The sequence below is a fragment of the Girardinichthys multiradiatus genome, chromosome 6 (assembly GCF_021462225.1).
Source record: "Girardinichthys multiradiatus isolate DD_20200921_A chromosome 6, DD_fGirMul_XY1, whole genome shotgun sequence".
Taxonomy (NCBI): Eukaryota; Metazoa; Chordata; class Actinopteri; order Cyprinodontiformes; family Goodeidae; genus Girardinichthys; species Girardinichthys multiradiatus.
In genome coordinates this window covers 14648067-14661766 of record NC_061799.1, presented here as the reverse complement: position 1 = coordinate 14661766, position 13700 = coordinate 14648067, and the positions used below count along the sequence as shown (strand labels likewise).

At 38.3% G+C, this 13700-nt stretch overlaps 1 protein-coding gene across 9 annotated transcripts in view; it reads right to left on the bottom strand.

Moving 5' to 3' along the window:
- The window catches only part of ctnnd2b (catenin (cadherin-associated protein), delta 2b), a 236028-nt gene that overhangs the window by 86767 nt on the left and 135561 nt on the right, over positions 1–13700 (bottom strand). For 6 of the 9 annotated variants that reach the window (XM_047367747.1, XM_047367741.1, XM_047367743.1 and 3 more), the window contains 3 exons: positions 11310–11441; positions 4338–4581; positions 1854–1910 (listed from right to left, as the gene is read on the bottom strand). In XM_047367747.1, coding sequence (XP_047223703.1) covers positions 1854–1910; positions 4338–4581; positions 11310–11441 — 433 coding nt within the window. The remainder of the gene's footprint in view (positions 1–1853; positions 1911–4337; positions 4582–11309; positions 11442–13700) is intronic. The other 3 variants (XM_047367744.1, XM_047367745.1, XM_047367749.1) reach the window with 1 other exon arrangement.

The following is a 13700-nucleotide window of genomic DNA, read 5'->3' as shown; positions in this document are numbered from 1 at the left end:
CACATGTCCTCACAGAAACTGATGTATGATGTCACCACATCAGTGAGTTGGTTTAAGTCAGTGGCTGAGGTTTCAAACACAGTCCAGTCTGTGCATTTAAAGCAAGCCTGTAGCATCTGCTTTGATTCCTCAGTCCACTTCTTAACAGTGTGAACCGTAGGTTTGGAAGCTCTTAGTCTCTGTCTGTAGGTTGCAATGAGGTGGATAAGAGAATGATCCGAAAAACCCAGAGCAGCCCTGGTAACAGCATGATATGAGTCCTTTTAAGCTGTGTAACAATAGTCCAGTGTGTTTTTGTCTCTGGTGGGACACTTAATATGCTGTCTGTATTTGGGGAGTTCATTGGAGAGGTTTGCACTGTTAAAATCTCCCAGTATTATGATGAAAGAGTCCGTGTGTTTTTTCTCCACATCTGTAATCAGCTCAGCGAGATGTTTTTCAACGGCAGAAGTGCAGCCATGCAGTGGAATATATGAGCCAATTATTATAAATGAGGAAAACTCCCTCCGCGAATAAAACAGTTTACAGTTTATATAAAATGCCTCCAGATCAGGACTACGTGTTTTCCCCAGCACTTTTATGTCTCTGCACCAACCTTTGTTTATATAAAAGCAGATTCCACCTCCTTGCCTCTTCCCCGATATCTCTGCGCTGCGATCCGCTCTGAACAGCTGGAAACCCGGCATCAGCAGGTTTCCAGCTGATCCGGGATGTTGTCACTTAGCCATGTCTCGGTGAAGCAGAGAACCGCTGATCCGCGGAGGTCCGTATTTTACCAGTGAGGAGAAGCAGCTCATCTATCTTGTTGCTTAGAAAGCGGACATTTGCCAGATGGATTGAAGGCAGTGGTGTGCGAAGTCCTCTTTTGCAGAGTTTTACCAGCGCGCCAGCACGTTTCCCTCTCCGACGTCTCCGTCTACGCAGAATCCCATAGAGTGCCGCAGCTCCGCTTGCCAGAAGCTCAGTGAACCTCGGATCGATGAAAGATGGGGAAAAAATCCCGAGAGGACTCTCTGATGTTGAGAAGTTCCTCTCTACTGAAAGACACCACAGAATTGTGGCCCGAGACCACAGTACTGTGGCTCCAAAAACATATAAACATGCAAAATACACAAACAAAGAGAGAGCGAAGCTCCGAGGCGGCTATCGTCGGGGCCATCTTGGTGATTAATGATGATTAATGGTTAATGTGGTGCTAAATAAATACTTTTAGTTCAATAGTGTTATTCACCATGTTTGGTCTTTCCTTTTGGTTAGATGCTCAGTCTCTTCAGAGACAAGGTCAGTGTTTTACCTTTAATTGCTCTTTGGTAAGGATGAAAAGAATAATCAGAAAATTAAAGTCAGGGGCTGAAATTAAAACTAGCCATCCACATGAACACAGCCGACACCAGATGGGTTCAGAAATCACCTGAACAGAGAAGACAAATGAGCAACTAAATAAACCAACCAGTAGATAAATGAATGGAAGGATGAATGGGTTGATGAAAAGCCAAAGGAGAGGATAAGGAATGCTGACTCGCAACAAAGCATAGGCACAGGAATAATGTCTGCAAACTGCATACGGACCAAATTACATCTGAATTGGTTGTATCTTAAAATAGAGAACGCAGGCTGTTCATTTAAAATCTTTCTGTGTGAACTCAGATATAATTTCTAATCCAGTTGATTCTTAAATATGAGTGTTCAATATACCGTTAAATGAGTACAGTACAAATGTGAAATGTTGCCATGCTACCATTAACATTTGCATCAGATATTGGTGCCATATAGAAATGATGGAGAGATTCAGTGAATGAGACAAAGGTAAGATAGACAAAATGTACATATGTAAGAATAAATAGTTGGATTACTTTGTCATTCTTTGCTCGGCTTGATTTTGATTCCACACAAGGAATTCAGGGTCGTACCTATCGAGGGGGGACAGGCAGAGAGAAACAAGAGAGTTGTAGACGTTCCGTGTCTTTCAAGAAGTTATTCAGTAATTGTCAAAATGATGATGATTAGTAAGTAGAAACCAAGACGTAATCGCTAGACTCATCTTTCTCTCTCAACATTTGGTATCAGGCAATGGTTGAGGAGGAGTGGGTGGAAGGCATGCACGCTGGGTGAGTGGAAGTTAGATGGTGAGTATGACAGGTAAAGAGAGGGTCTTAAAGACAAAATAGTTCATTGTTCTTTTTCTATACCTTTGAAGAAGTCCACTTCTGTGAAGATATACATATACGTAATGTTTTATGTGGCCAGCCAGTCAACTTGAATAATTGTCAAGAAAACACATTCTTCCACATTCAATGGAGGATTTAGTTTTCTAGTAATTAAAGTGATCAAGAAACTAGAGGAATTGGTTTATATCAGAGATGCTATATAATAGGTAAATGATGATTGTTTCAAAGCATGTTTTGTGTACACTGGTTTTACATTAATTGCTTACATTCAACTTGATATATGATTAAAAACTTGCTTTTAAGAAATACTGGATGGCTACTTTAGCAGTGTGCTTATTGTAAGCATATTTACATCTAATAATAGAATAATTTTCCTCACATTCCTGACGTTTGAAGGTAAGAACGTATAAGAATGCAATTTGTTAGAAGGCACATTTAGAAATAATATGATAATGAATGTTGTGTAAGCACTCAAGACCTATGTTGACACCTTGGCCAGGCTTCTTCTGATATTGCATACTCTTCTTTTTTTCAGTAAATCCCACAAAAAAAGAAAGTAACCTGTTCACAAAGGTACAAATATAAATCCAAAATCATTCAAAAATGTTATTCTTTCAATACATTTAATAAATTCCTGTATATTATCTTCATTCTGGATGAACTGTTCTATAAAACATTTTCTGTACAAATGACTTTATAGATGGCCAATAAATGCTATGATTTTTGTGCACGTGTTATGCAAAATTTACCAAATGTTTCTTGCTGAAAAATAATAAACTGTGTCTGTCTGTTAAGTCATTTATGTCACGGATTAAATTTATCAAGTTTATTTTTATGAAATCTGTTGGTTTCCTTGGACAGCTTTTAAGCAATGGCACTGTGTTATTGACTGTACATAATTAAGTATGGAATAAATGATACTGTTTGTAACTGGGTTAAAATATGAATCCATTCCAATTAGGGATATTCTGATTAAGTATTTGAGTCATATAAAATAAGCACTTGCAGAAAAGAGTCCTATAATTCCGAAGTATAGTCTTAGGGGGACCCTCCCTTTAATAGAAGAGCTAGATATGGTTAGCATTGCCGTGAGTGTGCTTATGTTATAAACATAAAGCAAAATGCTATGAATTCCAAGTCTGTTTATTTAATGTAGCAGGGCAGATGTGCTGAGGGTACGAAACAATGATGCCGAAGCAAAAGAGTGAGCAAACAGACAAAGTGGGTGCCATATGCACAGAGAAATAACCACTTGGATGATGGGTGTGGAAAAGAGAAATGAAAACAGCAGGAACAGGAGGCACCTGTTCTAAGAAGTTTTACTTTTCAAAGTACATATTTTTAGCCATCTTTAAGACAGAGTGTCCCTCTCATTTAAAATTATAAAACTGTGTGAAAAATAAGCTGAAATGCCAAAGTGAGAGACTTGATTTTTATTCAGACTGTTTCTATTGTTGACATCACTCATGAGTTAGAAAAAGGAAGCAAAACCAATTCTAAGACACGCATAGAATGACATTTTAAACCTGAGTGATACTGAAGAGGGAAAAGACAACCTGCAAACAGCTATTAAGCTGTTTTTGTCTCTTGCTGGTCCTTTTTATCTCAACGTCTCCACTGTGCTACCACACTGCCACGCAGAGCTCTGCTCCTCTAAAAGCAGACTTTATGCAGGCGTTCCACGTCAAATGTTTCTCTCAGCTGCACTGAATGTAACTGATTGCTGTTGATAGAGAAGAATTTAGCTCCTTACAGTGATGGTAAACTTTCAAATTGGACCTAAAGGTGTGTGCAGGCTTTAAAACAGCTGTGTGAACAAGCCTTAAGACCCATTAAACCAGAGGGGACAGTGAAAGATGTGGCATGATGTGCGCCTCATACTAAAGCCCAGATTCAGCCAAACATTTTGTCTACCAAACTGTCAAACCCTGACAGTCAATTATCCATTGCTACAGACTGTTTTAGCAACACCTTTCTTTTGAAGACATTTGTTGTTCACGGCTAAATGCTGTCGGTATCAATATGTCTCTTCAATAAGGGGTAATACTTGAATAAAACAAGTTTTCTTTGGTGAATCTGGCCCTCAGTAAGTTTTGTGAAAGTGAAGAGGAAGCAGAGCAAAGGGCTTCATCAACAAGCCAGAGCACAAATGTCTTGTTTTTTCCTCACCTTGGGTCCTTTTGGATGCTGTCCACGGATGGAGACCTGCCCAGAGCAGCTTCAGGGGGGAGGGCCGGGCCTGACTTGCTGTAAGGAGACTCGGTAGATGGACAGAACTGCAGAGTGCGGTACGGATTGGTGTAGTCAGCTGCCCCACCTCCTGTGGCAAAGCTGCCTCTCTGGAAGGTGCTGGTGGTGCTCTGGCTTCCTGTTCGCTGCAAGGGGATTGGGTCAACACCAGGGGAGGATGGGGCTAGAGTGGGAAGAGGGTAAGGATAAAACAAATAGTTGAGGACCTCTTGGTACAGCTGGTTCACCACTAGGGTTTAGGTAGCAGGGTTTGAGTCAGCAAAGGGAGTAGAGGAAAATACAGCACAACCAAACACAAGCCCCAACCCAAGGATCCATGTTCGGGAGCAGGAGTAGTAGAAAGCAACAACACCGGAAGGAAAAATAAAACAAAAACAAATGTCATAAAACAAATTCCACAAAGACAACCTCAGCTGAACAAGTGGGCCAACATCAGGTAAAATAATTGATTTGAAAAGTGTATTGATAGTTAATGTAGAGGAATGCAGAAAAATCTAACTGAAATATGAAAAACAGGAAGGCTACTTGAGAAAATTATGATCACCTGAACATGGTTTTTGTTTTACTTCTAACACACTGAAAAAGACAACATTACTTATGATGCACTGTTCTTAAAGCAGAACATTTGGTTGGTACTTGTAGTGCACTTTTTTAAATAAATTTTTCATCATTTAAAAAGCACTGATTTATGATTTTATATTAAATCTATAATGTTAAAGGTGAGCTAAAGCATCACATAATAACAGATGGGAAAACTGTACTAATGAGGAAGATAATGTTGCAGATTTTCAATTGGATTAAGGCCTGGACTTTGGCCAGGCCATTGTAACAGATGAATATGCTTTGTTCTGAACTGTTCTATTTGAAGCTATATCTGTATGTGTAGTGTCACTGTCCCAATAGTAGGTGAACCTGTGCCATAGTCTCATGTCTTTTGGAGCCGCTAAAAGGTTTTCTTTCAGGATTGCCCTATATTTAATTCTGTCCATCTTTCAATCAAGTCAGAGAAGCTTTTCTGTATAAAAAAAAAAAATCAAACACACAGCATGAGCCCACCATCACCATGTTTCACCATGGGGATGCTCTGTTCAGGGTTATGTGCTACTGTTTCTGACTTCTCAGTTTGGGTGGATGACCATGCCTTGGCAAGTTTGCAGTTGTGCCATCATTTCTCCAAAGCTTCAAAGCTTGGGATATTATTTTGTACTCTAACCTGATATTTACTTTTCCAAAACATTAGACATATCTGATGTGTTTCTTAATAATGCCATTTGACGACTTTAGCTTGTTGCACTAGTCTTTTATTTATCAGTATCACAGTAAAGGGGACTGAGTAAAACTAATGCTTCACCTTTCTGATTTAATTTGTAAAACTATTAAAAACAATGGCTGCTTTGGCCTTCCTTCTTTGTGGGAGTCAAGCTGGGTCACATTTTGTGTCTGTTACTAGATAACTACAGGACCCCCAACAAAGCCTGGGGAAATTCACCTGTGATGTGCAGCCTGCTCTTTTTCAAATTATAAGCCACATAACCTCAGTTATGAATCTCATTCATAAGTGCAGAACCTGAGATGACCTGTTTTTATCTATCAAAATAGATAGGCTTCCTAATTTACAAAAAACATCATTCAAATTTTTTAAATCTATTGTAATGGAATGGCTAAACAAACTGATTCTATATATTGAACATTAAATTCTGAATGAACTAGAGCACGCTTATTCTTTTGCAGTGCATTATTTCTGTTCGCTGCAACATTCGCCAATGAGGCGACCAAATCTATGGCAACGCTCCAACAATGTTTTAGTGCTCGGTTGGTTTATGTTGATTGCAAAGCATCCAAGCCAATGCCCAAGGGATTAATTGAGATAAATTTTCATCTTTGAAACTAATCAGTTAACAGACTGTGACTGGAAGACAAATTGCCCCCGAAACCCCAATTGGATTTGCCTACCTGGTCTGGTTAAAAGCACAACTACATGATTGGACGGAAAGAGAATCTCTTATGTATGTTTAACATCATTAAACGACAGGAACCAAGCTGTGCCTGCATCTGCTCTTTTTATGCTGTGTTTATTTGATCCATTGCTTTATGCAAGGTAGCATGTGGGGACTTTTACAGGCTGATGTCAAAATGTAATTGGTTCAGTGTATTGCAAAAGCATGAAGATATCTTAAAAATCATATATTCTTTTCAATCCAGTTAACAATGTTAAAAATGCACTACTTGTGTTTGCTTGTCGTATAAAAACCTAATAAAATTAATTAAAATCTGTGATTGTAAAGTGACAACATTCAAGGGCAGTATGGGCAGAAACTTGGCCCATCAGAAACTGAATTTGAATTGCTCACACTGAATCTTCATTTGCATAATTTGAAAGAAAATGAATTGGTTTTCAGCCAAAATGAAACTGAATTAATTTGCTTTGAAATTGTATTTTAATTGTATTGAAAATTCAGCTTGACTACTTTCACTTCCAGTTCAGTTCCAAAATTTTGTTTTTTTTGTGTCACACATCCGGGTAAGTAATCCAACACTGATTCACCGATTTACGTTTCACATCAGGCTAAACTTTCTTTACGGCATTCTGAGCTGGAGCACTGGAGCATACAGAAACGTGGTTGATGTAATTCAGTATATCAAACATATCGATAAGGGAATGCAGACTGATGTAACACCGGCGGCACACTATGCTAATTTAGCATCTTTAGCTAATAGCTACAGGTAACATAACTGTTACATATAGTCCATCATTAGTTCACATGACGCTTCTCATAGATGGTCATTTGACATGGTGATTGACCTCCACCAAGCTCATGTACGCACCACTGCTATACCTCAAAATGTCGTAAAGGAAGTTTAATCTGATGTGAAACGTAAATCGGTGAAGATGTGTTTGATTACCCTGTGGCTATCCTCAAGGAACTGGATGAGTGAAACAAAAAAAAATATTTGGAGCTGAAAGTCATAGGAGTCAAACTGAATTTTTAATATAACAGAACATATTTTAAAGCAAATTAATTCAGTTTCAAACCATTTAATTCAGTTTTAATTCATTTTCAGACCAAAGCAATTAATTTAAAATTATGCGAGTACAGATTCAGTCTAAGCAATTCCAATTTAGTTTGTGATGCTGTTAAAGAAAGACGGCCAGATGAAACAAAGAAGGGGACAGTATTATATAAAGCCATTTATTTACCACACCTGAGTCCCATATGTTTGAAAATCTATAATCTAGCCTCTGATATTTAAATCAAAATGAAAATCAATAAGCAATTTCCCGGGCCAAACCTGTGACTGAATAATACTGAAAGCAGATTAAAATTCTAAAAATAGAAATATAGCATATGGGCCAAGGCCTTTTTGTGTTTGAACAAGAAGTTGGGATATGGGTGTCCTTTATTATCATTTCACCTCTATATTTTCACCTTTTTAAACATGAAGCTGAGGTAAGAGTGCATTGATTTCCACAAAGAAACATTTGCAAAAAATTGTCAACTTTTCTCGTAAAATTGAGAATAAATAATTTTTTGTCATGTCAGCATGAGTTGTCAGCACTACAAATGTGTTTGTGAATGTGCTGTCACACTGTTTAGCATCTTGGGAAGTATATTGGCGTGTATTAAACTGTGTTTTACACGGATCTAAGCATGGGAAAATCTGCAAGTTCTGTCATGTCTAAGAAGCCTGTTTTGCTTAGGATGCTAAATTTTTTTCTACAACGTGTGTGCATTTGGATGAAGTGCCACCCCCCCCCCCAGATTTAATGATTGCATGACCATGTGGGGATGATAGCTAGATAGCTTAGTACCCCAGTGTCCATTAAGGACATCACAAAACTATTGGCGCATATGACACTGTCATCGAGTCCCCTTGATGTCTTCCCTACATCTCTTTTTAAAGATATGTTTAATTGCATTGGTCCCAGTGTAGTAAACTTGATAAATTCCTCTCTTTGTTCCGGATCTGTACCTCAATGTTTTAAAAGCGCTGCTGTCTGTCCTCTGCTAAAAAAGCCTACCTTGGATTCTTCTCTGCCTGAAAACTACAGACCTATCTCCAAACTTCCTTTTATGTCAAAGATGCTCGAGAAGGTTGTAGCCCAACAATTGAATTCCTTTTTACAGGAAAATGATTTTATGGACATTTTTCAGTCTGGTTTTTGCAGATTGCACTCCACAGAAACATCATTTTCTAGTGATGTGTTGATGGCAGCTGATTCTGGAAACTACACTGTGTTGGTTTTACTGGACCTGACTTCAGCTTTTGACACTGTGGATTGCACTGTTCTTATCAACAAACAGAGATCTTTTTGGTATTTCTGGCACTGTTTTTAATTGGTTTATTTCTTATTTATCTGAAAGGTCTTTTACTGTTTTTATGAATAACATCTACTCTGATGTTGCACAGCTGTGCTGTGGGGTACCCCAAGGTTCAGTTTTGGGCCCACTCCTCTTTTTATTGTATTTACGCCCTTTAGGATTTATTTTAAAACGTTACAGTAATGTCTCATACCATGTGTATGCTGATGATATTCAGATATACTGTTCGTTTCGATCCTCTGAGTTATACAAATTGACTGAACTCAGTAACTGCCTGTCTGACATCAAAATATGGCTGAATAAAATGCAAACAAGACTGAGACTTATCGTTGCTCCTGACGATAAAATCACTGAAATCAGGAAGCATCTTGCGTTCTTAAACCCTTCGGTAAAAAATAGTCTCCGAAATGTGGGTGTTGTCTTTGACAGTTCTTTGTCTTTGGACAATCATTGTAAACTGTTAGTTCGTAACTGTTTTTACCATTTAAGGAATATTTCAAAGCTGCGATCTATTTTATCACAGAAGGGACTAGAAATGATTGGCCATGCGTTTATTTCTTCTCGTTTAGACTACTGTAACAGCCTTTTAGCGGGTCTAAGTAAATCCTTCATGGCTCGCCTTCAGTCTGTGCAAAACGCTGCAGCCTGGCTTTTAACTAAGACCCACAGAACAGCTCACGTAACTCCTGTTCTGGCCTCTCTGCATTGGCTCCCTGTGCACTTTAGGACTCATTTAAAAATGTTGGTTTTATCTTTTAAGGCACTTCATTGTGAGGCTCCCAAATTTATAGTGGATCTTTTGAAGCCTCCCTGTCCTTTTAGGACTTTGAGGTCTTCTAATCAGATGCTGCTGACTATACCCAGAACATATTATAAAACCCGTGGTGATAGAGCATTTCAGGTGGTGGCCCCGAGGCTCTGGAATGCTCTCCCTCTATCACTGCTGCTCCGACTCCACTGACTCTTTTTAAAAAGGTCTCGAGATATATTTATTCAGTCGGGCTTTTAGCTAAAATTTGTTCACTGATTTTATATTGTTTTTATTACTGTTATGTTCCTTTTTTGTAAACCACTTTGTGACTTTCCATGTCTGTGAAAGGTGCTTTATAAATAAAGTTTACTTACTTACTTAGGTAAGTTGTTTTTTTGATGTGTGTATTTTTGATGTGGGCATTTTTAGAGTCACTGAGTCCCACGCTCATGCCATATAAATGTTGACATAGAAAGAAAATTTTGGCAGCCCAGCTTTTGAGAAAAAAATATTTGTGCCACAGTATCAGATACACAAAAAGATTCCTAATTGAAGATTGGATTTATTAGTCATTGCTAATGAAATTTGCAGTGAAATAAATTGTAAATGCAGCAAATCTAAACAACAAAACCTTTTTTTTACATTCCCTGATGTGCAAAACTAAAACTAATATTACTAAAGTGCAAACATTTGTCATGCTTGAGAATTTTGTACTTCATAGACTGTTTCTAAAGTACTAAAAACAACTGAATTCTTCCAATAAAACACGACCTTTATTAATGCTCCCTATGTGACAGCTAACTGCTCAATGGATAGATGCACAGAGACATTGAGGTGACTGGAATAATTGTATTTTCAAGTTGGCTGGCCCAGACTGGTGACTGGCCGATCGGAAACTAAAGCCCCACATCTATGCGCTAACAGATCAAACTAACCAAATACTCCTGTGTGGAAGTTGTTATTAAAGGAATCACACTCAAAGCTATTTTCACTAGTGAGATGTAACGTCAACATAGGCACATAAGGTTTTATAAGCCTCCATAGTAGGGTAAACAGTATTTTCTGTAGAGGGCTGTTGGCTGTTCATTTAAGGCAACACAACAGGGTTACATGAAGCAAATTTCAACAAAGCTAAACATATTATAGCAAAGTTGGTCTGGTTTAGCCACCTGTCAATGATGGAACATGCTGGATTTGAAAATATTGATAGCTTTTTGGAAATCTCGAAGATAAGGCTGTACCTTTCCAAGGCATAACAGATGGAAATAGCTTTTTACAGTTGGTAAAGCTAGACAAGGTAATCGCTAATATAAGATGCTAAAGACAGTTATATCAACTTTATAGTTATTTTGTCTTTGCTCAAAAATATATCTCTGGTTCATTCCATCAAAAGCCAAGCTTGTTACACAGAGAGGCAATGCTGAGATAAGTGCTAAAATTTAATCCTGACTTTAACCAAATCCAACTACAATCACAGAGATTGCAGGATAACTGTCTTACCAAGTTGAGTACTACTGTTTGATCAGTTACAAGCATGTCAAAAATTTAGATCTTGCAATTGATTAATTGGATTTCTGCAACTGGATATTTGCGAAAACTGTCGTCATGCCATTTCTGTGTATCCTTTTAATGCATTTCTGTTACCCTCTGACTCTATCTCCTGTATCATGTGTTGACTCTCTGCTTAGCCTCCATGTGTCAAGCCTCCTGTCTGTTCCCTCTTCCTGTCTTGTAGGATTTTGTTTTATAGACTCAGTACTTGTAGACATCCCCTCTATGCCCTAAACACACAACCTCTGTCGATATACGTCCGCTCACCTTGTCCTCTAAGGTTGGGTTTGGTGTAGACTCTGTCCTCATAGATAGGATCAATGTGGTGCTCAGGAGACTGAAGGGGCCGCAGTTCAGAGCCCAGGTGACTGTGCTGGCTGCTGTAGGAGCCCCTTGACCCTGGAGAACATGAGACGATGGATGTCAGACAAACTCATCTCTGATGTGTAAAAATATTTTTGATGAATATTAACTAACAACTTTATGTTTTGTTAAAAGCCATATTATGCTTTTATGTTGAATAAGATGATGCAGAATAATCTTCAGCTATGATTATATACAATAAATACAAGAAGCAGCAATTAAAGTATAATTAAAAACAGAAACAACACATTACATGTTTTTGAAAGATTAGAATTTAAGATTTGAAACAGTTCTGGCTACATTTTTTGCAATCCTGGTAAAGATGTGTAAAAAGCCTAAAAATACATTTTTTATTTATTTAAATTGCATAATATCACAATTGATATTATAGAAAGATTTATCCTTTATTTACAGTATATTTATTTAGTGGGGAATTGAATCCCATATTAAGGAATGACCAGAATCACTGGTGGCATAGTTGTTTGTAACCCTAACAACCCTTTTAAAATATATGTGATTTTTATTTCAAAATTAATTTTATTATTTTTATTTATCATTTACTATTCATTCTCTGTTACCTTGGGGTTTAATTAAGACATGACACAGTGGCCCGTTATTTTAGCCAATGGCCAATAGGTTAGGTGAGAACCCATGTTTATCTTTCAACCCTCCACAACAACTAGGTTTCTAAGGGAGGTGTAAAAAATTGTCTTTAGAGAACTGCGGCAAAGAGCTGCATCTTGGTGTGACTAAGTCTCCATAAAACCCTTTGGACACAACTGGCTGTTGGGAGTCATGTAAGAAAAAACTATATTCTGTGGCATTTGCTTAACTCATCTGGACCTTTAACTGGAGCCATGTGCTTTGGTCAGATTATTTATTTTAAAGAACAAAATTTCCAGTTAAGTTTGATGTGAATCTGTTCAGCAGAGATAAGGATCTGTGATGCTGTGGGCTTGTTTATCTTCCAAAAGCCCTTGTAACCTTGTTAGAGCGCATGGCTTTAAACCTTTGAATTACCGGGAGACTACATAAAAATATGGTAGCCTCTGGCACAAGGCACAAGATTAAGTCATCACTGAGTCTTTCAGCAGCACAATGATCCACAAAATATGGCCAAATTATCTCAGAAATCGTTTGCCAGAAACAAAATTAACTTTCTTCCATGGCCATCTACAGGTCCTTCTCAAAATATTAGCATATTGTGATAAAGTTCATTATTTTCCATAATGTCATAATGAAAATTTAACATTCATATATTTTAGATTCATTGCACACTAACTGAAATATTTCAGGTCTTTTATTGTCTTAATACAGATGATTTTGGCATACAGCTCATGAAAACCCAAAATTCCTATCTCACAAAATTAGCATATCATTAAAAGGGTCTCTAAACGAGCTATGAACCTAATCATCTGAATCAACGAGTTAACTCTAAACACCTGCAAAAGATTCCTGAGGCCTTTAAAACTCCCAGCCTGGTTCATCACTCAAAACCCCCATCATGGGTAAGACTGCCGACCTGACGGCTGTCCAGAAGGCCACTATTGACACCCTCAAGCAAGAGGGTAAGACACAGAAAGAAATTTCTGAACGAATAGGCTGTTCCCAGAGTGCTGTATCAAGGCACCTCAGTGGGAAGTCTGTGGGAAGGAAAAAGTGTGGCAGAAAACGCTGCACAACGAGAAGAGGTGACCGGACCCTGAGGAAGATTGTGGAGAAGGGCCAATTCCAGACCTTGGGGGACCTGCGGAAGCAGTGGACTGAGTCTGGAATAGAAACATCCAGAGCCACCGTGCAAAGGCGTGTGCAGGAAATGGGCTACAGGTGCCGCATTCCCCAGGTCAAGCCACTTTTGAACCAGTAATAGTGGCAGAAGCGCCTGACCTGGGCTACAGAGAAGCAGCACTGGACTGTTGCTCAGTGGTCCAAAGTACTTTTTTCGGATGAAAGCAAATTCTGCATGTCATTCGGAAATCAAGGTGCCAGAGTCTGGAGGAAGACTGGGGAGAAGGAAATGCCAAAATGCCAGAAGTCCAGTGTCAAGTACCCACATTCAGTGATGGTCTGGGGTGCCGTGTCAGCTGCTGGGTTTTCATGAGCTGTATGCCAAAATCATCCGTATTAAGACAATAAAACACCTGAAATATTTCAGTTAGTGTGCAATGAATCTAAAATATATGAATGTTAAATTTTCATCATGACATTATGGAAAATAATGAACTTTATCACAATATGCTAATATTTTGAGAAGGACCTGTACATCCTGTAGAAAACCCAAGGGATGAGCTAAAA